The sequence below is a fragment of the Ceratotherium simum genome, chromosome 1 (genome assembly GCF_057802395.1).
Source record: "Ceratotherium simum simum isolate JZ-2026a chromosome 1, ASM5780239v1, whole genome shotgun sequence".
Lineage (NCBI taxonomy): Eukaryota > Metazoa > Chordata > Mammalia > Perissodactyla > Rhinocerotidae > Ceratotherium > Ceratotherium simum.
In genome coordinates this window covers 74,830,014-74,856,178 of record NC_141900.1, presented here as the reverse complement: position 1 = coordinate 74,856,178, position 26,165 = coordinate 74,830,014, and the positions used below count along the sequence as shown (strand labels likewise).

Genomic DNA, 26,165 nt, shown 5'->3' with positions numbered 1-26,165 from the left:
CGTGAAGAGTGGCCATGTTAACATGCAGTGGAATTCTGTTTCAATTTATTCCCACTTAGCCATGTCTGGGAAAGGTAAATTGTTCAACTTTGTGGGAAAAATGCTATGGAAGGGCCGGCCCGGTGCAAGCAATTAAGTGCGCGCACTCCGCTACAGTGGCCTGGGGTTCACCGGTTCAGATCCCGGACGTGCACCGACGCAGCACTTGTCAGGCCATGCTGTGGTGGCGTCCCATATAAAGTGGAGGAAGATGGGCATGGATGTTAGCCCAGGGCCAGTCTTCCTCAGCTAAAAGGGGAGGATTGGCAGATGTTAGCTCAGGGCTGATCTTCCTCACACACACAAAAAAGATTCTATGGAAAATATATGTTGCCATTTGAGAGAAAGGTAAAAAGATGAGCAAGCATAAAATGATATTTATAGACAATGATGAATATTTGTGATTTTAGCATTTAAAATTGTATGCAGGATTAGATTATTTCTTTAGATAAGGTGGCATGTATTCAAGTTCCAAAAGACACTTTTCATATGCCTGGGGAAGGTGTAGTGCAGAGGGAATAAATATGAATAAATGTATGTTGTGAGTATGTGTGTGGGGGGTGGGGGGATGGAATTTAGGAGAAGCACTATCAGCCAAACAAACATGAGCTGAAAAAAAATCAAAATCAAATTATTCTGGATATATGTCAGAGAAAACTGCTACTCCCACTTTGACAGAAATACTTCAGACTGAGGAAAAAAAAGAAACCTCATGATTTGATAATATTAGAAGAATGAATCTACTACTATTCCACATTTGCTTCCTTTTTCACAATAGGTTGCCATGAAAAAATTCTTAGAAAACCAAATAGGGTTGCAATTCAAGTATAAGAGTAATGCTTGTTGATATTAAGTTTTCCCAAACTTCAATTAAAATGACACCTTTCCCTTTCCTGAAAGAAAAAATTCCTACATGACTTGAAAACTAACAACTTAAATGTCTTGATTTATCTTCAAGTTTCATAAAACTTGTCCCTTCACCGGAATGAAAAGCCTAGCTTCTGTTCTGTCTTGTCAGAAGCAGCCTTTTTGTTTGGGTAGTTTTTATCCTTGGAGACAGCGCCCCCTGCTGTAACAAATGCTTAATTGCGGAAGGATTTTTTGCTCTTGAATGAAAAGGATATTAAGAAGAAAGGTACAATTATTAAAGTGAAAGAAACTTTATTTTGAATAATAATATACATATCATTCATTCCATTGAATTTCATAGTGCATAGTATATAGAAATATACAGGGAAAAATAAACATCAGAAATACCTAATGATGGAAGTATACAGGGGAAGAAGACATTCGATATACCAATGAACAGGCTTAGAACAGGACAGCATCTATTAGAAAAGAATAAAAACCATGCAAAAAAATCTATCCAAACCACGGCAGGCAAGTGCAATCAGTACAAGTTATAGTTTCTTGGGTACAAAAAGTATACGTATTCTTTGGATTGAAAACATAATATAAATGAGTGGCCAGGCTTTTATGTCCAAGCCGAGAGTCATCTATAGAAGTAAAAAGTGTAGATGCCACATGTGACAATAAAATATTCAAGGCCACAGATGGAGGTCACCAGCTTACAAAGGGAACACTGAGAGGTAAGGCAAATAAAAAAAAAAAAAAATAGAGAAATGCAATAAAGCCACCTCTGCCTAAATTAGGAAATAGCAAATGCATAGGCATTAAAATGATAGCTCTCCATACCATGCTGCACTTCTATTCTCTCTGTCAAAAGAATTCACTGTGTATCACTACAGAGTTCAGTGAATAAGATGAGGCAATAAATGTAGAGCCTTGGCATTAGGGCAAGTTTAATTTCCTTTTCATTTTACACAAGAGGGAAAAAAGAATATAGAACTAGAAATGTTCATCCTTCCCTTCAGCCCACTAACTTTTAAGTGTTTCATATATACTGTTTGGTACAAAGGAGACAGGGATATGAAGATTAATTAAACCCAAGCTTCCAACTCAAAGATTTTATGCCTGGAAAGCTAAGGAAAGATAAAATTCTTTACTGTTTTTAAAATCAAATGCTTAAAGCAGGTTCTAAAAGTTGACATGAAAAAAACTGATATGGAAAAACAGCAAAGAAAGATACTGAACAAAATCTCCTGGTTTCCTTTACAGTTCCTCTTTTTTCCGTTTATTTTTCTAAATTGCGTTTTACAGTAGAAATGCAGACCACTTTGGATAGCTATGGCTCAATATCACTTGGTGCTCTCCTCTTAAGACATCATCTTCTTACACTCCACTGAACAGAAAACCATCCCTTCTACTGGCATGAACTTCTGCCCAATGAGACACTTGCTGCAGCAGGAGCACAGGAAGCACTCTGTGGACGCGTGCCAGCTGAAGTTGTTATAGCTCACCCGCTGCACTTCGGGATCAATGGCATTGTGGCATCCTTGACACACCTGTTAAGTCAATTGTACAAATAAGAGATGAGAGATCAAACTGAGATGGTAACATTTTCATGTCAGAACAAACTCAACACACCTTTCTTCAGGTGATAAATTAAACTGAGAGTGACAATCTCAAAAATATACAACTGAAAGTGACCTTCTAGTTAACCCTGTTAGCGAACAACTGTTAATGGGAGTCTATAGGGTGAGCACTGTGAGAAATAACAGGCGAAGGCCAAAGAGGTGATTTGATGTTTGTAAGATATCCCCACGGTATTCAAGGCAGAAAGTCTTGACAGTGAGTTCCAAAGCAGTACATTTGGTTACAGTATATTCCATTAGACTGCACAGTAGTAATTATAAAAAAGTTAATGGTTTTTTCCTACGACACCAAATCCTGGTGAGGATGTGGAACAACAGGAACTCTCTGGTTGGTGGTGGGAATGCAAAATGGTACAGCCACTTTGGAAGACAGTTTGGCAGTTTCTTACAAAACTATATACTCTTATCATACAATCCAACAATTGTGCTCCTTGGTATTTACCCAAAGGAGCTGAAAACTTAAGTCCACTCAAAAACCTGCATACGGATGTTTATAGCAGCTTTATTCACGATTGCCAAAACTTGGAAGCAACCAAGATGCCCTTCAGAAGGTGAATGGACAGACTGGGGTACATCTAGACAATGGAATATTATTCAGTGCTAAAAAGAAATGAGCTATCAAGCCATGAAAAGACATAAGGAAATTTAAATGCATATTACTAAGTGAAAGAAGTCAATCTGAAAAGGCTACAAACTGTATTATTCCAACTATATGACATTCTGGAAAAGGTAGAGCTATGGAGACAGTAAAAAGATCAATGGTTGCTGGGGGGGTGGGCAAGGAGGTGGGAGAGATGAATCGGCAGAGCACAGAGGACTTTTAGGGCAGGTAAAATATTCTGTATATATAATGATGGATATATTTCATTTGTCCATTCTATACATTTGTCCAAACCCAGAGAATGTACAACATGAAGAGTGAACCCTAAGGCAAATTATGGACTTTGGGTGATTATGAAGTCTCAATGTAGATTCACCCTTGGTAAAAAACGTACCCTTCTGGCGAGTGATGTTGATCATGAGTGAGGCTTTACACGTGTGGGTGTAGGGAGTATATGGGAAATCTCTGTATCTTCCTCTCAATTTTGTTGTAAACCTAAAGCTGCTCTAAAAAAAATAGTCTTAAAAAGACTTCTCCTCACTCATTAAAGCTTTGAACTGGTAATTTTACCAGTCCTACCTATGACACATGAGATCATTAACACCACTAATTTCTAGACAGTAGAAAATGAAAATCATGTTCAAAGTAATTAAGAAAATTAAAAATACTGAATTAAGAATTAAGAATATTTAATTAAGATATTTAATTAATTAATTAAGAATAATTAATTTGCACTAAAAATATAACTTGTAGTTAATTGGCTTCTGTTCTAAGTCATCACTTAGGTATAATCTAATATTGTAGAATATTAATACTTGTATCCCCTATACCATTCAGTGTATATGTATGTTATATACAAATATATATATGACATACACATATCCACACCCGCACACATAATTTTCTTCTTTAGCTGCATGTGTATATGAAAATAATAAATGAATAACCCTCATTATAGCAGAAAACAAAACTACCCAGTTGAGACCTCCAAAACACTACATAGTTCATACGCCTTCTTGTTTACACATGTTCCGAATGAACGTGACTATCTAAAGTTTTGTTTTAAATATTTTATAACAAGTGAGGCAAGATTGTCCAGTATTATGTGAAAGTGACAAACCTTCAGTATTCTTGGTCTCTTAATATGATTGTCAGGAATTACTGAGAGATGAGGGGTGAGTGGGTCAGTTGAGGAGGGTCTTTTAGCTTGAGCCTCCTTACTCGAAAAGACCTCAAAATGCGGCTGCTACTCAGCGGGTAAACTGGTTTAGGGTGTGAAGTGAGGCATTATTACAAATATCCATTTCAGACCTGCAATATACTTTCCATATTTTTTAGAGCTACATGGCTTCTAATTACAGATTATAGCTGCTTAATTCACATGTTATGTCAACCTAGTCTTCCTTGAGAAGCAAGGGAGATGTGTATGTTCATTTTTTATAGCTTTATAATTCATTTAGAATGCTGTCCTTTGTATTTTTCTGTATTTCATATTAATTTTTCAATATTTTTAAACTCGCTTGTGTAAAATAAAAGGATTTCACACTCAATTTTTTATTCATCTTTAGACCATGATCTACCTTTATCTCAGCCCTGTAATAATATTTGTGGATCTTTTTATAATCTTTTAAAACACAGACTTTCTTTTGCGATTTAAAAAAAGAGATAACTACTGTTCAATTATGTGTAAAATTAAGGAACTTGTTGAGGTAAAAAAATAACTAATGAACACACTAAATTGTATAGGAATTTAGGGTTTGTAGTTTCATAAAACTTAGCTTTAATAATTTGATTGCCACTCATCCCAAAGTCTGACATATAATCCCAGTTAAAATCTACTGATCCCTAATTCTTCATAAATCTGAAAGCTGCCCAGACCTCCCCGAGGGTCTGGGGACTACAGAACCCTTCAGGGAGATGATTGTGCTTCCTGTGTTCTTAAATTTCTAATATTTCAATGAGGTCTTATTACCTTCAATCCCTCCTACTTTTTTTTATTTGTATACACAATGTGAAATAGCTAATGACACTTGTTGTCATGAGCTCTCTGGCAGGAAGGTCCTGTGAAATCTCGTAGATGTGAATTCTGTGGGTGGCTGTTCGAGACTGGAATTCCAGAGACCAGCGCAGAGACAAACTAAGTGCATTTCCCATTATCTTCCTTCCAGGTTAAATTTTTCCTCAGAAATGTCCTGTTTTGAGCTGAGTTCTTGGCTTTAGGTCTAAAAATAGTTTGTATTCTCTCTCTGCTTTTTAAAAAAATTTTTTTTTAAAGATCTAAGCAGATCAATGCCTTAAACTAGATAATCTTCTTCAAAATTTTACATCCTTTAGCATGTTGCATGAGTAGCTCTCTTTGCTATCAGCTAGAGTTGTTTAGGAGATAGATATGTTCACTTTAATATTAGGCAAAGGGCAACAGTATATCTTACCAAGAAAGTAAACCTACAAGAAATCATGCCATATTACAAAGCTGAATAATTTAGACATTTTCTTTTTTAAAAAATCATATCTGTGATTATAATCCTCTCCATTGATTAGACACAATGTAATGGAGAGAAACTTGTAACAGTTAAATAAAGCTGTTTCATCTATTTAAAACTTTATCCAATAAATATTGAGTATCTACTATATTGTTCTAGTATTAGAAATAGAAAACAAAGCAGACAAAAATCCCTCCCCTTAATGAGTTTAAATTCTAGTCATTGAGATGGTCACATATCCTACAATAAAATACACATTATGATAACCCTCTTTTGCAGAGAAACTGTTGCAACAATATTCAGAGAAGCAGTTTTTAGCTAAATTCTGTATCAGGCCACATGGTGATTCAATATCTTTTCCCCAGGTAGAGGAGGGTCCACGCTGACTCCAAAGCAAATGAGAAAGAACACAAGTCAGTCACTCAAACATTTCCCAAGTGCAGACATTGAGGATTTGGAAACAAAAAGGCAAGCTCTACCCTCCAGCTGCTATATAGTCTACTGGAGGGAACAGATGAGTACATGAATTACACACACATGGGCAAGCACACACACACACGGCCGCAGGGGAACACAGAGCGGCATCCAGCCTAGCCAGAGAGAAAGGGGTAGGGAGTCAGGAAAGCTGTTCTGAAAAAGTTAAGCCTAAACTGAGTCTAGAGAAATGTGTAGGCATAGTCAGGTAAAATAGGAATAGGAGGGCATTTCAGACAAAGGAATTAGTGTGTCAGAAGACAAAGAACAGTGCATAAACTAGAAAATACAGGTAACTTGTGGAAATGTATGATTTGAGTTGGATTACTAGTAGAAGCAGCTGGACAGGTAAGAATGGGCCGGATCTATTAAGCAAAAGGTTAAGATCAGATTTGCACTTTAGAAAGATAATCTTCCATCATTATGGGAGGTGGCTTTGAACAAGATGAAAATTGGAAGCAGGGAGACCAAATTTGAGGCCACTGCAATAATCCAAATGAAAAAAAATAAAGGTCTGAAGTAGAGTAGTCATAACTGTGAGGATCTGAGATATATTGATGAGGCAGAGATGATGGAAAATGACTGATTACATCTGGGGACAATGTGTAAAGGCTGAAAACTGGCATTGACATTAAAACTTGTTACCTCATTTTTGTCGTAACATACTCCTAGAATTATATAAATATGTCATTTTATTCCTTAGCCAGGAGTCTCCTCTACTTGATAGCTCAGGGGGATCTTTAACTAGTACATATTTTCCTACATATAAAGAAGTAAATGTCTATCCTTTTAATACCCCCTGGCTTACAAAGCTTTACCATATATGGTCAACTTTTTAATCTCCCCTTTATCTAAATTATCTACCTCTTGGCCATCACACAATCTGTGTAAACAGGGCAGATCCAAGAAAAAAAATATACTCTCACATTAAATACTTGCATGTTTGGCCCACACAAATAAATCATTTAAATTTATTTAATCCAACTCAATGGTAAATGGTAAATCATTTAGTCTTACTAAATCCAACCCAAAATTTGCAGGTCAAATTTTGTTTGACCCGAATCAATTCAATGAGGGTTTGAAAAATAGGTACTGTCCAATCTCCAGATAGCAAAAATGAAGTCCTAGTGCGTGGTCTAGCAACATGAACAGAAACCATAAACACTGAAATAGAGCTAAAGAATATGAACAGCCTCTAGAAACCCTAACTTAAATAGAATCTGATCTGTATGATGAGAATCAATCAGTTAATCTCATTCATGTTAAGGAATTTTTCTGTGGGCATTTGATTATCAAGTAGCATTTATAATCTATAGTGTAAACTGCACGGTAGAAATCTGGACATGGCTCATAGTCAATGCATGTATTGCTTTTGAATTATCTGGGTTTTAACACTCTATGGTAGGAATCAAATGTTTCCTACTTATGAGTAGTACTTTCTGTTTCTCCTTTGTAAGAGGCTTAATTAAATAAAGGCATAAAGTCAAGCTATAAAGCAGGTTGAGGCCACCGTGTCCCTAGAATGCTTCTTACCACAGCATGATTCTTCACATAGCAGGGCTTGCACACGGGCTTGTCATTGACCATCACGTATATTTCCCCAGCCAGGATGTTGTCACAGTCAAAGCAGCAGAAGTGCTTTAGATGCCAATTTTGGTTTTCTGCCTGGGTATACTCATTGCTGAATATCAGCTGGGAACAGGATAAAAATAAGATGAATCACGTATTTTCCTTTTTTGTCACAAATAACAAAGCTAGGTTCTTTAGACAATAAGGGATTTAGATCCATAAGTATATTGACCTACTTTCTTGGATTGAAGTTTGAAATAAGATAAAGCTTGAACTTAGGTTATTATTTAGTTTAGTCCAAATCAATCCTTTATGTTTCTGGACGGTTTTTCATTAGTCAACACAATTAACAGGGACACTCAGAATAACTGAAATTAAAAGATTTTTCATTCATCTTCTTTGGATGTAAACAAAGGAACTGACGCTTGGTTAATTCATATTGCCTCCTCGCTAAGGGTGGCCTGGTTAGGATGGTAAGAGGACCATATGGGGGTACAAAAAGGAGCCTGCATGCAGTGGCCCCAGGGAACACACCTCATCACAGCCAGCACATCGGGGTTTCTCACTATCACAGTAATGTCTGCCACAGTATAGCTTCCCATTCTTCCAAAAATAAATCATGTCAACCAGGAGTTCATGGCAGGTACTGCAGACAAAACAAGCTGGGTGCCACAGTTTATCGTAGCCGGCCCGTTCAGCATAGATGGCCGGGTCACCTTCTTTCATACTCAGGTTGCAGCAGTAGCAGGACTGAAAGGGAAACCATCCAAAACAATCTAGTCATCATAAGACCGGCATTTTTCATCACCAGTTTTAGTAGAAATTCAAAGAAACAACTTTCAAGAGAAATAATTTCTACTGAAATTAGTAATTTGTCCATGTAGACAATAAGGTGTTAGTACTTCTGTGAAATAGAATCTCTTGCCTTTCCGCAGGCTATTCAAACCTAATTCTTGCACCTTATGTGCAACAGAGTATTGTTTCCCAAATTAAAGTTCCTTATGGAAAAACGCTAATAGTAATTTTCACCTCAATTTTAAGTGCTTCTCTAAAAAAATGATTACCTTAGAGCTTATTAGTACTTTAAAAAAAATTATTTTTTTTTTACAAGACTAAGCCTCATTAGTTGATGTGCTAATCAGATCTATAAGGAATATGTTACAGTAAGTATAGTTCTTATTTTTTGTTCATCTGTGTCAATTTTCTTCAAGGCATAAAAAAAGACTTCAATTTCCTTCTCTAGGAGAGATTAAAAAAATATGATTGAAAATATATCCACATAAATTTAAGTTTGAATTTTAGGCACTTTCTCACAAGTAAAACTGAATTAATCTAAGCATACGTTATTCTTATTTATGGGAAGAGATAAACAATTAGCACCATAATTACGTTTAGAAACAGATTCTAATTAGTATGTTGTATTCCAGCATGACACCAATGCTAACTACTATGTATACATAAAACTCACGATTATCCTTGGCAACAGATAATCAGAAAACCTGGCTTTAGACAGTGGTTTCAAACATGATGATTCTCTAAAATAAGCAAAAACTGAATTTTAGTTCAATTTATTTCCCTCATCTACTCCCTTTTGGAAACAGAGGAATGGCCCAAAAAAGGTTCCAAGAAAGGGAAAGAACTGTAAAATACACAGATCGGGCCAACAGTGGGACCACTCTACTTACATATTGAGTTCTTTTGTGTTCGGCCACTTTGTCGTCCATGGCCCCCACGGCTGCCGTGGTGCTTCTGTCCCCACCAGGGATGTACATTTTGTTGGGGCCTTGAGCGTCCATTTCCCGGGGAAGTTTGACATCTCCTACTCCCAGAGCCTCGTTCTTATATTTCTTCACAAACTGCTCCATCTCCTTCACCTCTTTGGGAGACAGCTCGTGGCACTTGGAAGGGTCCTGGTCGTGTGCAGGCAGCTGCTTTGCCAGCTGCTTCTTCCGGTACTGCGCCCCCTCGGAGCCGGCCACTGGCTGCTTCTCCTTGGGCAGCATCTGCATGTACTGCCTGGCCTGAACCACAGGGAGACCAGCGTCATCTGGGAGATGCCTTGGCCACCAGACAGGCAATATTTTATAACACGCATCAGAAGCAAGTTACTCAAGAAAGAAGTCGGTTTTATCTATTAGTAAAAATTAATCTTCATAATATAAATATCTTGAGATGTTAACATATTCAAAATGGTACACTAAATAGACTGAGTTCAGTAACATATTCAAAAATGGTCCACTAAATAGATTGAGTTCAGTAAAAATGAATACATTTTTTCCATGATTTGTAAAAGGATTTTGGTTACTAATGTTTACTTGTGCTAAATACACAAATGTACGATCATAAGGGAACACGAATTTTCAGGCAGTATGTTTAGAATGGCCTATGGATCGGCAAAATTTTCACATTATAAAAAAATATCATCACAAGATTAACTTTAATGATTTAACTAACCTTCTTCAAAGACTTCCAAATGTCTCACCTCATCTAGTTGTTATAATACAAGGAGCTTGACACAAAATTGTTTTTGTTTTTGCCTTACATAGTAAAAGAAATATAATGTTGAACATTTTTTTGAGTTCTAAACAACAGAAATTCTATTCTTTAGCTAATCTTTACCATCGTAAGAGAAATCTTCTCTAGAGTAAGCTAGAAGAGTTACTAGATTTGTACAAAATATCTGTTTTTCACCTAATTATTAAGAATTTCAGACCATTCCCTCAAAAAGGTATCATATCTAGGTAGTCAGAAAAATTCTATGAGGTATCTAACCTTCCTTTCGAAAGACGACAATAGAAGTTGAAAATCAAAGTAATGGGAACCCCAGAAAAATAACAGACCTGAGGTTGATTAGGTTACTAAAGGAATTGCCCTAAATAAGTAGTACAGACTCATTTTTAACAAAGGGGTTCCCCTCTCCCTTACCAATGCCTGATTCTGGACAGGAGGCGCCCATTCATAGGTAACTGTATTGATGGAGATATTCTTCTTGGCAGCAACTGGATTGGTCAGTATCATAACATTGCGTTTATACATGGGAATTCCATCTGATTTTAGCTTTGCGATCAGGGTAGTATACTTGGTGTCTTCAAAAAGTTTCCCCACTTTTCGATCTTCTTCATTGCTCAATAGGACATCATGTTCTTCTTGGCCGCACTTGCAGTTACGACATATTTTTCTATAATTTTGGAGATAAATAGGCAATGATTATACCTAATCAATAATAATTAAGTATGTGCATACATTTTTTTGGTGAGGAAGATTGGCCCTGGAGCTAATATCTGTTGCCAATCATCCTGTTTTTGCTGAGGAAGACTGGCTCTGAGCTAACACCTGTGCCCATCTTCCTCTATTTTGTATGTGGGATGCCACCACAGCATGGCTTGATGAGCAGTACATTCGTCCGTGCCCAGGATTCAAACCTGCAAACCCTGGGCCGCCGAAGTGGAGTGCGTGAACTTAACCACTATGCCACTGGGCTGGCCCCCAAGTATGTGCGTACATTTATAGTTCATAAAATACTTTTACACCTATTCCATTTAATGGTATGCAAAGGCAAATCTTTTTTTGGGAGGGGATACAAAGTAGTTATCCATAAATTTAAGAAAACATAAAAATGTACTTTCACTTTAGAAGACTGAAAAAGTTGGGTTTTGATTAAAAAGTGCATGTTCAAGGGAGCATGGCTGATCATAATCCTATCTGGTATTTCTCATTCTCTCAAATAAATAAATGACAACAAGATCATCAAAAAACTATCACAGTAAGAGGTTTCATATTTACTGCATGATAACATTTCATAGCCCTTGCCCAAGTTTTTGTTTTTTTAAGTGAGGGCTAGGGAGACTGATACTATAATCCTAGATTTAGGTTTACCTTTCCTGTCTCCTTTCCAATTTCCTTTCCTCTCCTTTCCCATTTCTCATTTTCTTTCTCCTTTCTCTTTCTTTCCATTCCTTTTCCCCTTCTTTTAGTTCTTCAAACACTTAGTGATTGCCTACCATGTGCTCCATTGTATATAAAAAGACTGATACATGAAAGTCTCTGCTCTTCTTATAGTTGAGGGACACAGTCCTCTTCCCCAGTCTGGCCTAGCACATAATCATTCATTCATTCATGCAACATATATGAGTGTCAACATGCCAAGCAATCCACTGGACTCTACGACATAATGGTAAAAAAAATAGGCCCAGTCTCTGACATTCTAGAACTTACCACCTGGTGGGGAGACAGACATTAAACAAATACACACACACACACACACACCCCATAACTGCATTTACGATAGAAAAGAAAAGCACAGGATACCTTGCGAGGGTATAAATTTGACTTGGAACTGGTAAGGAAAGAACTCCATAAGAAATTACTCCATAAGAAAGTGACATTTAGGTTGAGATCTGAAGGATGCGTAAAACATAGGTGGGAATTGGGTATGTATGTGTATATTTGGGAAGCGGGACAAAAGGGAGGAGAAAAGCCTCCAAACATTCTGGGTAGAAAGAGTATTTGTGGTCGTCCTGAATTAGGAAAGAGATTGTTCCCTTAGGTTCCATGATCAGAGAAGGCTGGTGTGACCGCAGTGAGGCAAGTAATGGGGGCAGTGACAACGACGGTAGGCAGGCATGAGATTATACAGGAACTTGCAGAACACATTAAGGCATCTGGCCTTCATTATAAGAGTAATCGGGAGGCACTGCAGGCTTTTAGGTAATGGAATAACATGATTAGATCTATCATTTTCAAAAATTGTAATACCTGCCACGTGGATAATGGATTGGGGGTAGGTGGAGAATGGATTGGGGATAGACATAATTGGAATTAGAGAGACGAATTAACACCTCAATGGTGCATCCAGTTTGCAACAGTGCGGTTCTAAGTAACAGGGATTCTACTGCTACTTCACAAGTGGAATTCATATCTTGGATTGCTATTGCTGTGGTCCAGGTAAGATGTGCTATAGCTTGGACTAGAGCATTTGACAGTGGAGATGAAACGAAAGGAACAGATTTAAGATCTCCTTGAATGTAACACTGATTAAACTTTGTGGTTGACTTGGACGTAGTGATGGTGAAGGGAAGGCCTAGTTTGTCAAAAAATGAACCCAGGTTTCCAGGATGAGTAAGTTGGTAGAAGGAATCTAATTTATTAAGATAGTAAATGCAAAAGAAGAACAGACCTGAGGTATGGGGGGAAAAGGTTGATGAAAGGTCTCCAAAACTGAACTATTGATAAGTTTGACATGCCTATGAGCCAGAATAAAGATATCAAGTAGATTGTAGGATACATAGACCTGGTGGTAGAAAATACAAACTCGGAAGTCAGGAAATGATGAGTTGAACAGATCACCTTCACTTCCTGGGGGAAGAGTAGAGGGACAGGTGAGGACTCAGGAAGGAGTCTGGCAGACGAGCAGAAGCTGGAAAAGGTGACAGAGCAAAGGGAAGTAGAGAGACTTTGTGGAGTCAAAACTTAAGCTGGAACTAAAATACGGGGCAACAATAGCGTATAAACCAGAGGGGGGAGTCTGAGAGTTTCAAAAAACATTCTAACATCCTTACGTTGTGCAGGAAGACAGTAAAGATGTAGATTAACACTACATGATGTTAAGTATGCATGTTAAAATATCTAGATAACTAAAGAAAGAAATATTGTATATAATTTCTAAGCTAACAGAAAATGAAATGAAAATATAAAAAGGCAACTAGTCAAACAGAAGGCAATAAGAGAGGAGAAAAAAGAAATTTAGGAAATTGGGACGTGTAGAAAATACAAACTAAGATGGTTGATATAATCCAAATATATCAATAGTCACAATAAATGGACCCAATTCTCCAGTTAAAAGACAAAAGCTTTCACTGGATAATACAACAAAATCAAACTATATGCTATTTGTAAGAGACATTTAAAATTTAAGGACACAGAAAGGATGAAAGTACAAGGATGCAAAAAGATAAATTAGGCAAATATCAGCAAAAAGTAAGTTAGATCATACAGATTGGACTTTAATGTTTTTTCCCTCAATATTAGAGTAACTACTTAGTAACAAAAGGTTAAAAACACCTCTATGATGTAACAATTCTAAACTTAATAATATAGCCTAGGGGCCAGCCCCATGGTGTAGCGGTTAAAACGTTCTCGCACTCCGCTTCGGCAGCCCGGGGTTCACAGGTTCAGATCCCGGGTGGGGAGCCATGCACTGCTTATCAAGCCATGCTGTGGTGGCATCCCATATAAAGTAGAGGAAGATGGGCACGGATGTTAGTCCAGGGCCAATCTTCCTCAGCAAAAAGAGGAGGATTGGCAACAGATATTAGCTCAGGGCTAATCTTCCTCACCAAAAAATAAATAAATAAATAAAAATATAGCCTAATAACCTAACTTCAAAATATATAAGCAAAAATAACAGAACTATAAGAAATAAATGGACAAACCCCTCATTATAGTGAGACTAAAAATACTAGAAATAAATATTAGAAAAACGCAATTAACAGGCTTGACCTGACACACAAAAAAATATCACATCCAGTGACTGAAGAACACACATTCTTTCTGTGAGCATTTGAAACACTTTGAAAAACTGAACATATAGTATGGCACACAGCAAGTCTTAAGAAATGCCCAAGGACTGATCATCAACAACATTATCTGAAAAGAATGCAATTATGTTAGAAATCAACAGCAAAAAAGCACCTGGAAAATACGTCTTTAAAAAAAAGAAAACTAAAAAATTCAATGTTGAAAGAAACAATCACAGTAGAAATTAAAGCAAAAATATTTTAGGAAAAAAAGAAAACAAAGCTTCTTGAAACTTGTGGAACACATCTAAAGGAATGCTTAGGAGGAAATTTATAGCTTAAATGCTCAAATTTGAAAGAATAAAGATTATTAAACTAAGTGTTCAACTCAGGAAGTTAGGAAAAATGCAGAATAAGCCTAAAATACAAGGAAGGAAAATAAATAGCAAAAACTAATAAAAAAAAGTTTGCTTCTCATTAGATGCAGAAAAAGCATTCAATATATTTCAATATCTCTTCTGATTACATTTTGTTTACTAATTTTAGGTACAGAAGGGATCTAGTAAGGATTTTAGAGAGGGTTTCTAGGAGAAAAAACCCCACGAACACTCAGCATACATCATACTTAGTGCATTCATTGTAGGATCTGAAGGAAGACAGCAACATTACTATCACCACTTCATTCATATTGGCCTGTGGGTACTAATCAGAGCAGTGAGAAAAATCAGACATACAAGTTATAAGGATTCATCAGAAAGGAAGAAACTAAATTGTTGTTGTTCACAGATGCTATGACTGATCATATAAAAATGCAATGCATTAGCGTCAATAAGACTTTCATAAGTTTTCTGGATTAAAAATGAAGATAAATAATTGGATTTCTCTACATCAGAAAATTAGAAGAAACAAACAACTAGAAACTCTTAAATGAAGCTCTTTGCCAAATAACAAATTATTAAATAATTATAGATGTTTTAAGTTCTGAGTTTTCTTAAGATGAGTTTTGCAAACTGAAGATATTAGATCTGACTTGTATAGTTCCAGAAAGAGAGAGAGAGAGAGAGAGACAGAGAGTCAGAGATGCAGAGATATGAGGGCTGGGGAGGCAAACTAGTTTCCTTGTGTACACATTGGTCAGAAATCTTTATTTGGTAAGAATCTGCTGAAGAGTTTGCATATTCTGGTTTAGCTATAAAAGACTCCTACATCTGGTTATCGCACACTCCCATCTAGTGGAAAAGAGCATATTATCCTGCTACAGTACGTTCTTCATTCTTGTTCTTCGGTTAACAAAAACAATGTAATTATTCATAAAACTAGCACGCTGTTTTTGGATCGAGTTTAAAATCATACCTTCCTGAGGGGAAAGAGGTGGGGTGGGAATTTAGTTCTTACTATAGATAAATAGATCCTTATACAGTTGTGAACTATGCATCCTAATAATTACAAAGTAATAATGTTACAAGGATATGTGACGGAATGCTGGACTTCCTTTGGAAATGTTTCTTATCCAGTTCTACACCAGTACAACACGTACATCATAAAATAAGGGGAGCTAGATTTTACAATTTGAAAGACAAATAGTAAAAGAGGAGGTGAAATAAAGCCTGCTGGGTTCTAAAGCGTGAACTATGACAAGCTGTAGCATGGTTATATAAATTACATTTACTGTGCAAGTGTTACATATAAAAAGGTATATTACCAATGATATAAGAGCCATCTCTATACTTTCTCTCATTATTTTTCTTGGCTATTCTTGGATGATTCACATTCTGAGAAAATCTGTTTTCTCTACCCACCTTTTCATTCATGCAACATAACTTTATTAAGCAAGTAAAATCAGGTTAGAACAATACACCAATAGCAGCAGTGTTGAGGGAAAAAGAAGTAGCCACAGAAGCCATACTATGCTCGATTATCAGTTTTCTAAGTGGAGAAAACCTATGATTGATTCATTATAGTTTTTTAAATCATGCATATCTTATAAGCCTCATCTGTATCCTCGCTCCTACATGGTGACCTGCAGTAACAGAGCACTCAGCAGGAATGCGACTCAAAGTGGGACAGTTCTTTCAGATAGGGTGGTCATCACTGAAGCTGCTGGAATGACCACATCCCTTCCAGACCCCTTACACTGGAGGTCCATTTCTACAGTAAAAAGGGACAGTTACAAACCACTTTGCAAGAAAGAAATCTATCAAATCTGGGCCAGGTGCCAAGGGCTATCCATGCAAAAATCTGTGGTATTTACTACTTACCTAGTTTAAAATATTGCTTTAAATGCTTTTCTTTGAGTTTTAGTCTACAGTGTTTTATATTTGAACTTCCCATATTTAAACTAGGAAATTTTGTTTATAGAAATCTTTTAAGATCTTTCAAAGTCATTTGGAAGATAATCCAATAAATTTATTAAAACGAAAACCTTGTTGAGGAATTGGGGAAGAAAAGGATACTGTTGTCTTGGTATCCAGGAGAAGACATGAGAATGAATGGGACATTTATCACGTACTTAATTTCAGCCTAAAATAACCCAGATTTCATCCTTCTTATGAAAACAAAGGACTTTTAAAAATTGGTTTTATGTCAACCTAAAACAAAAACAGGGATGGGTGAGCACAGTACTCATGCGCCAGGGGCTATGTTTACAAGGTTTGTATAGTATCTTTCCTCAGATGATTCATAAATAACTTTTGATGATATATGTAGACTTAAATAGTTTATGTTTATTAAGTTTATTTGAGCTATATCAATCTGATACCAGTTTTTGAAGAATATATAAATCCGTTCCCATACTTAGTACAGTTGCCAAATCTCTAAATCTTCTAAACTGTCCTATAGAGCAATTCTCCCCAACGTCTCCACGCAATGCTAATAAAAGTTATGTCGAGGAGGGGGCGGGAGGGGGGAAGAAGGAGAGGATTCAGAATTAAGGTAGTTTAAAACAGCGTTTTTTATGACTTTAAAAGATGCAAAGGTCGACTGGTAGCTGGGAAGCTGTAAGGTGTGGGGGGAGGAGAGTTATTTGTACTAAAAAGTTCTTTGTACAACAAAGTTTAGTATATTAACACATACACACACTAATAAGTGTGACAATCAAAACTGTATACTCAGAATTTTACATTACACCTTCAGAGATCTTGAGCTAAATCCAAGAGAGTACCAAAATTTACCAAAAGCATTGCCCAAGAAAAATACACAGATTTACAGTTTCAAGCTGAAAGCAGTCAAGACACAATCCCTCACCTCCTCAAAAGAGAAACATGTTTTGTATCACTATTTGTAAAAGTTATTATTTTTCCAAGGCGAGTAGTAGCAACCGGAGGGCTCTGACAGGCTGCCAGCACTCACAGTGATTTAAAGGCATGGTCATGGCACTGCTACAAACTGTATTTTAAAAGGGTTGGAAGCTGCCCTTTTATAACAGGGATATACATATATGGGCTTCAGCCTGGGCCTCTGTTATAGAATTCAACACAGGCATTAATCCATTTATGGTGGGGAATTTTTAGTTTTCAGCCAGCTCTAAACCAATCAGGAATTCTCTGAACAGATGTATGCCATATTCAAGTTAACACTTTTCTTGCAAAATGCAACTGTTTTAATGGAAGGATTTATCAAAGATAAGACAAAAGAATAATTCTATTACTTATCTGATAAATGATCTATGGTTCCAATGATACTACTATACTTTCCAAATGAAATAATTGGCTATAAACTCCTTGAAATCTTAGGTTTGTGTCTTGCATTTCATAAATATTTATTATCTCTAAATATTACTTGAAAGTGTGCCCAGAAGAGAGTAGTTCTTATTTGGTAAGTATCAGGCATCCTCAATCTTTTATTTTCCTCTAGTCTTGTAATCATTGGTGCATTGAAGGGGAGAGTTCACAGTTAAAGGACTCCATTGTCCACAAAGATGTCTATGTCACAGAAGCACCACAGTATAGAGAAGACAGCCTGGTGCAGTCCAAAGTTCACTGGTCATGAGAGTGTAAACATGGGTTCTAGTTTCTGCCTGGCCATATAAAAAGATGGTGATAAGGAAGCTTTTGGCAAGCTTTGGGTCCAAATTCCAGCTCTGCTGTCTATAAGGCATGCCTTTGGTATGTTATTTAACTTTCTCAAGTCTTTGATTTCTCATACATAAAATGCGAATACTACCACTTATATCAAAGGGTTTTATGAGGATTAGGTACAGTCAGGTACATAAAGTGCTGTGGTAAGCAGAATTTTAAGATGGTCCCTATGACCTTCACCCCCTGGTGATATTCCCATGATTATGCTACTTTATATGGCAAAAGGGAGATTATCCAAGCATGTCTAATCTAATCACATAAGCCCTTAAAAAGCAATGAGTTTTCTCTGGCTGGGGGCAGAAGAGGAAGTCGGAGAGATTTGAGGTGCAGAAAGTATTCTACACACTGTTGTTGGCTTTAAAGATGGAGGTGGCCATGTGTCAAGGAATGTGAGTGGCTTCTAAAAGCTGACAGCAGCCCCTGGTTGACATCCAGCAAGGAAACAGGGACCTCAGGCCTACAACCACACGGAAATGAATTCTACCAACATCAGGAAGGAGCTGGAAGCAGATTCTTCCCCTAGAGTTTACAGATGAGTCCAACCTGGCCAACACCTTGATTGCAGCCTTTTGAGACCCTAAGCAGATAATCCAGCTAAGCCTGCTGAGATTTCTGACCTAAAGCATAAACAGATGTTGAGTTAATTATTAGGTGTCGTTTTAACCTGCTAAATTTGTAATAATTTGTTACGAAGCAATAGAAAACTATTACAATTGCTTATTGGCATGTGACACATACGAACTGTTCATGAACTATATTTCTTACTAATAACTCATAGGCTCAAACAAGTCATTTTAACTTCCTTGGGTTTTAGTTTTTTGATCTATAAAATGAGGTGTGGTTAGCTAAGGGACAAGTTCCACTCTAAACGTCCCTAAGTCTAAGAATTCATTTTTAGCCTTTTACAACTGTCGTGACACACCTTGAATAGGCAGTCATGCCTGCTGGAGCTCTTCCATTCCCTCTCCAGATCCATCCCACCCCCTCAGTACCCTGTCTGTGCCCTAGGAGGCTGACCCCTAAGAGCTGCAGCAGTGGGCTACCTGTCCCCAGCAATGGAAGGTACGAGCAGGAGATCTGAGCGACGAATGGAGAAGTCCGAGTATTTATTTCCTGGCTTCCTATGAGAGTACAAGGGGCTAAGGGGAAAAGTGATCCCTTATTTTACTTGGGGGGGACACGGATGCAGGGGAAGAGGGTACTATGGACTGAACTGTGTCCTCCTAAAATTCATATGTTGAAGCCCTAACACCCAATGTGACTGTATTTGAAATGGAGATAGAGATTTTAGGAGTCAATTAAAGCTGTATGAGGTCATAAGGGTGGGGTCCTAATCTGATAGGATTGGTGGATTTATAAAAAGAGGAAGCAAGAGAGAGACCTCTTTCTCTTCAGGTGCACACACTGAGGAGAGGCCAAGTAAGGACACAGCAAGGTGGCTGTCTACAAACAAGGAAGAGGTTCCTCGCCAGAACCCAACTCTGCTGGCACCCTGATCTTGGACTTCTAACCTCCAGAACTGTAAAAAAAATAAATTTCTGTTGTTTAAGTCACACTGTCTATGTATTTTGTTATGGAAGCCTGAGCTGACTAATCTAGAGGGCAAGAAGACTTCTCAGAGGTAGTGCTTGAGCTGAGACTTGAAGAATAGGAAGGAGTTTCTGTTTCCTGGTGGTAAGATTTGGGGTCTTTCCAGACAAAGGGAACATGTAACAAGGCACAGAAATTTTAGGGAGCAGCACGTATCCAAGCGGTTGGAACACAAGGTGCTAGGAAGGGAAGTGGGAGATGAGGCTGGAAAAGCAAGCTGAAGCCAGATGTTGAGGTTTAACATCAAAGGCCAAAGACTTTGCTTAAAGGATCAAGTCCAGTGGGAAAGCACTGAAGGTTCTCAAGCTATTGGGAAGTATGGAAGGGTATCCATTTTCAACAGACCATTCTTGTGGCTGTGTGGAAGGCCAGACTGGTGAAAAATGGAGAATAATTTAGCTCTGACTTTCACAATGTGCCTCGTGAAGTGCTAAGTGTCTCAGAAGTCAAGTGCCACCATGAAGATGGAGAAGGAGGCTGAGTGGGTAGGGTCCTGGGACCCCATGTTTACTTCAATCACAGCAGTTCCGTGGCCCGAGACTAGACCTGGAATCTTCGTTACACTCAAGACAGCCAGCTTAGAATATTTTACTTCAAAGACTACTGAAAAATAGCTCATCTGCCCTCAACCTGTCCAGCTATGGTGAAAAAGTCAAGGAATTATCAAGAATTCTGAGAGAGAAATGTCTCAACTCACGCAGGGAAGAAGACAGAGCTACTAACTAATACCATCTGGACAGACTGGATAAACCCAAGATAAATTGGAATCTGTGCCAAAGGCCAAGTCTTTCATGGCTCTTAACAGATGCTCAGACTACACCCAGGTAAGTAAATGACTCACTGTGGAAAAATAAAATAAAAAAGTGAGTTTCAAGCCACAGACATTTGTCCTTATCTGACATATTTTCATCTGAAAATATCCGATTATAGTGACCTGCAATAGAAAAATAATACATAAAGCAAAAATTACTATAAATGAATCTTCTGCTTTAGAGAAAAGATGCTATCACTTAGGAATGAGCTTTAAAAATCTCATTAGCAGTTTTTGGTAACTGTATAGCCAAACAAAAGAGTATCTTAAGATTGTAAAGTAAGAACCATGGCCAGCAGAGGGCAGTGCGGCTCTCCGCAAAGCCCACTGTAAGCACGGGAGAGTGGTGGGCACATGAGGAGCTGGAATACTCTAATCTATGAAAAGTATTTCGTGTCTAGTGACTTTACCTTTCTAAAACATGACAGATGTAATGCCTAACTGCTATGTCCCTTGAAAAGGCAGCGCAAGGAAGAGCTTTCAAGTCTTGTAAGTAAAAAACTCCCTGCAAAACTTTAGCTTCCTACAAAGAAAGAACTGTATCATCATTTCCGGGAGGGCTGAAGATTCTGTCACCTTCACTATTTAAAACAACTGTCTTTGTTTCCTAAAACTGGCTAAATAAACTAGCTTTTTAAAAGAGCCTAATATCCCAAATTTTATTTGTTTACAATCTCCTTTAACTTACACTGTACACAGCCCTAGAATCGGATGAAATTTTTCATTCTGGAGAGTTTCCTAAGGAAATATGCAGTACAGAAGTGGTTCTCAAGTGAGATACATTCCAACAAGGCAGCTGCCATCCTAATGATGTATCATTGATCATCTTCATTGTTTCCTTCTAACATCATGTGCTGATTTTAGCTTTGAACAGACTTATGAACTACCATTATAGTCTTTTATTTTTATTTTTTGTGAGGAAGATCAGCCTTGAGCTAACATCCATGCCAATCCTCCTCTTTTTGCTGAGGAAGACCGGCCCTGAGCTAACATCTATTGCCAAACCTCCTCCTTTTTTTCCCTTTTTCTCCCCAAAGCCCCAGTAGACAGTTGTATGTCATAGTTGCACATCCTTCTAGTTGCTGTATGTGGGACGCTGCCTCAGCATGGCTGGACAAGTGGTGCGTCAGTGTGCACCCGGGATCCGAACCCGGGCCGCCAGTAGCGGAGCATGCACACTTAACTGCTAAGCCCCGGGGCCGGCCCCACTACCATCATGGTCTTGACAGCCATTGCTGAACAACATTTATGTTCTTCAGAAGAACAGGTTTAAAATATTGATTTTAGGTTTATATGATATACAACATTACTTTAAAAAATACATGCAAGTAAAAACTATAAAAAATTCACATTTTTGATCCACTAACATCTGTCCTGTATACAGGCACTTGACTCAAATCAAGACACTGGCAATGAATTATTTTTTTAATTATCATTTTAAATTCAAGTGCTTCAAAGGTTTTCAGTAGTAAATCTACAGCTAAAAATTTTGAAGAGACCTAGGTTCAAGTCCATTTCCTGGCAACTAGGACATGAAGGTTCTATTCATCATTCGTATTTATTGTTTATCGCAAATATACATTCAAGATGTGCAAAGTTACCAATTTTTGAGAAAAGAATAATAATTAAATTAATGAAGTCCTGGGAGAGTGCCACAAACTTATTTGCCACCCAGAAAAGAGACATATTCAGTATTCTAGACTCAGGAAATCTGAAGGACAGCAAATAAATCAAACAATTCTAAATACAGTTACTATGGTCCAATTAGCTCACACTTAATGAGAGGAAGACAGAATAGATTTCTTTTTTATTTCTTTCTTAGAAAAGAATATAACAGATCTGCAACTTAGCAACCATGCTAGAGACTTTGTAATAGATCTCCACTGTCTAAGGAAGCACTGCCAAAGAGCAGAAATTACTACTGTGGTTGTAGTTTTCACAACATTACCTCCAGAAGTGCAGTTCGAATCCTTCACATTTTTCTTTGCATTTTAAACAGGGGGCTCCAAATCCTTGCTCATGACCTAAGCCCATCTGTTGAAGAGAAAACAATGTGGATTTATTACTACATTTTTAAAAAATCTAAAATATTCAATAAATTGCACTTTTAATTCCACTTACTATTCCTGTTGATAAAATTTTCAAACAAATCTTTTATGAGTATCACACTGTTTAGTCAATGATGATACCCAGGTATTATATGGCGACTCCAAGTACATACATAACATATTTTGTATTCTTATTGCTTTTTTTCATAAAAAGAAAAGCATCAGAATACAACAATACAGAAGACTACAAATACCGCAAGTCGCAAAAAGTCATGAATTTATATCTTTGGCCATTACATGCCCTGTATATAATAGATACAGGGAGCTTAGAAAGCGAGCCTGGCTCCAAATGGCATATTCTGCAGCCAACAAGGAATGTGCGAAAGATTTTAGGAATTACCATTAAAATTTTATATTATGATAAATATAATAATAATAGCAACACCAACATGTATCGAATGCTAGGAATTGAGCTAAGCACTTACCTCATCAAAATCTTACAGAACCTCATTAAATGCTTATAAAGTGGGCATATCATTTTCTGCTTTAGAAATGATAACTGAAATTCAGAGACGTTATGGAACTTGCTTAAGATCAAAGTGTTAATAAATGGTAGAGAAGAGATTTGAGTCCAGGGCTGTCTGACTCTGAGGCTTATGCTCATATGCCCGGGGTGAGGGGTAGGGGAGATGTACTACTGCCCTTAACATAGCAAACCAATTTTGTTTTTTTACCATATTAAATAATAATTCTTGGGAACTTGCTGAGACACAACTAGATAAGCAAAAGGGGTGGGGGTGCACATGAGGGAAGGACACAAGAAGGCAACGTAAGCTCTTTTATGCAACTATTGGCATTAGAGTAAAAAAGATCAGGTGGATTTGTATGAGCACACTGGCAAACTATCAGCTATCTGCTTATTCTGTATTTTAAATATCACATCAGTGACTACTGACAAATTTGTTACCAGCTAGTGCCTGGAGTAGTCACTTCAAGCCCAATAAAGAACAGATTGTTTTCAATGGCACCCTTTTGTAACCTTATCAAGATGTGTTTGTCACTATTCATTCAAAACCACATTGTAACTTGTTCCTTGAAAGATCAGCCTGACCATGCCCTGAAGTTTAAATGAAGATCTTCCTTTTTCCCTGAAGAAAATTACCACATCCTCTTACTGTAACTAAGGGCATATTCAAAACCAGCTGGTCCAGTGGCTGCTAGGAGAACCCATGTTATTTTTAAGTCAGACAATCTCAAGCATACTTTCTAATGGTGATAAAATCTGTCCAGCATTAACTAAACTTCATCACCTTTGCCATGTCTACATTACCAATTTTCAAAAGAATTAAAATTCTCTAAATTGTATACTTTAACACTAAACTACACTTTTTTTTTTTTTGAGGAATCAAATTGTTTCCTTGTCACTGATGATCACAGCTCACAGTACAGAAATAAAAAGGGCTAAACAAAAGACAGAGAGATAGTTGTTTGAGTTTTCTGGTCTTTTGTAAGGAGCATAATAAAGAGATTTCTCCATTACAATATCCATAGTAAAATGAACAGAAAATCTAAAAGGTGTATTTCTTTTCAAGCCCTTTCTAGTTTTCTATTCAGGAGAGTTAACAATCCTGAACCCGCCTGGTGTATGTGAAACTGGCAAACAGTTAGCCATTGATGATTAAGCAGCTAGTAACTATGGAGGATCGGAATTGGCCACCTCAAAATATGTTTCTGCCTGAAAGACACTTTGGCCCCCACCCTCACTAACTGACCAAAGGAGTTTGGGATGGGAGGCCTGCCCCCAGAACAGGCCATCACCGTAGACATCTCCGGGTATCTGGAGGGTCCTTGTTAAGCCCATTCTTAGTTCTCCTTACCCTTTGTAAGAGACATTTACATTTGTAGAGGAGATCTCCATTTGTAAAGGTATCTTCTTCCCTGTACCAGGAAGAAGGAGGGGATGGCCTTACCTAGAAACTTATCAGAACGGAAGTCAAGGACTTAAATCTGCATGATAAACTTACCCATTGTTAACTGTGCTGTTTAGGCAATATGCTATCTGACTCCCACTAGGTTCCTACAGATAACATCCCCCTGAAACCTGGGTCACCAAGGTAATGGGTGTTTGAGCTATTTTTTTTCAGGAACTGAACCCCTTGTCCACTTCAGGCCAGATTGAGACCACCAACCCATCAACTGGACCCATGCAGACATGTGTCCTATAAGCGACATTTTGACGTCAAGAGGTTGGAACTCCACCCTCAGGGCATGCTAATGCCGCCATTCTGTGAACACGCATCCTCCGAAGAGGCATGAAGCCTGACTACGCTTGCGCAGGTCATCCATCACCTCATCTCTCCTCACCTCCAATCATTTCAGACCACCTTGCCCCCCACCCCACAAATATTCCCGAGTCCCTATTTTCGGGGAAGCAGATTTGAGATTCATTCTCCCATTTCCACATTGGGCTGTCTTGTGATTAATAAACGCTCTCTCTCGCTGCAATCTCGTCGTCTCAGTGATTGGCTTTCTGGGTGGCGGGCAAAAATGGACCTGGTGCGGTAACATATAGATTTGCTTCATACTGTGTTCCACGCATCTCCTACTCAACTCTGATCCCAAATGAAAATTAAGATTACATTATTAAGGCTTAATCACATAGCTCAGCTTAAATGAGTTGCTTTTACTCTCTTATATATAATTCACAGTCAGAAATACGTTTTACCTCATGACACAGAACATGCATACACATGTACAAACTTACCTGTGTGTAAGTATGTGTAAATCCTGAAACAGAGATTTACAGGCTTAGAAAATAACTAGAACTAAGTGTGCTTCTGCCTCTAAATTAAATGGCCACCTAAACAAATTCCTGCCTGCCTTCAAGTCTGAATCACCTGGTTTCAGCAACACTGGGCTTAATAAAATACTGCAAACATACTGGAACAATACCATCTCGTCCTCTACTTCTGAATAAAACTTGAAAGCTCAGCTAACATGACTAGAACCTCAACTGGTCAGCAGAGATTTTACATAAGGCCTCAGCATAGCTCACTGCTGATTTACAAAGTCAGCCTTGGAAAGGGGCAAATTGTTTCTTTCCCAACTGCTTTTTAACTTCTTAAAATAGTAATCAATTTCTTTATTACAATTAAAGAACTTGTGGTATTCCATGAACATCTACTCTTTTAAAGTGCCCCACATATTCTTAGTGCTGGACAGGCCTGGGCATCCCCTGGTATAAGAGATCAGGAAACTGAAATCCAAAGGAGAGATGTGCTGCTCCTGGTTGCACAGCTAGTCAACAGCAAGCTAACCTAAAACTCAGTGTCTGACGTGTGCCCCACCATGCTGCTGGGGCAGACCTCTGTAGAGTGTCTGAAGGGAGTCCTTCAGTCTTCCAAAGAGACTCCTGGCTCATTTCTGCTTCAAGGAAAAGGACTACAAGCCCCAAAGCCTCCTGC

General features: G+C 37.8%; 1 protein-coding gene across 1 annotated transcript in view; it reads right to left on the bottom strand.

Moving 5' to 3' along the window:
- Nucleotides 1-1,180: 1,180 nt before the first annotated feature.
- The window catches only part of TES (testin LIM domain protein), a 45,987-nt gene continuing 21,002 nt past the window's right edge, over nucleotides 1,181-26,165 (bottom strand). The window contains exons 2-7 of the mRNA XM_004418783.3: nucleotides 22,602-22,687; nucleotides 10,587-10,839; nucleotides 9,347-9,682; nucleotides 8,196-8,411; nucleotides 7,626-7,784; nucleotides 1,181-2,444 (exon numbers count right to left, since the gene is read on the bottom strand). Coding sequence (XP_004418840.1) covers nucleotides 2,256-2,444; nucleotides 7,626-7,784; nucleotides 8,196-8,411; nucleotides 9,347-9,682; nucleotides 10,587-10,839; nucleotides 22,602-22,687 — 1,239 coding nt within the window. The 3' untranslated portion in view covers nucleotides 1,181-2,255. The remainder of the gene's footprint in view (nucleotides 2,445-7,625; nucleotides 7,785-8,195; nucleotides 8,412-9,346; nucleotides 9,683-10,586; nucleotides 10,840-22,601; nucleotides 22,688-26,165) is intronic.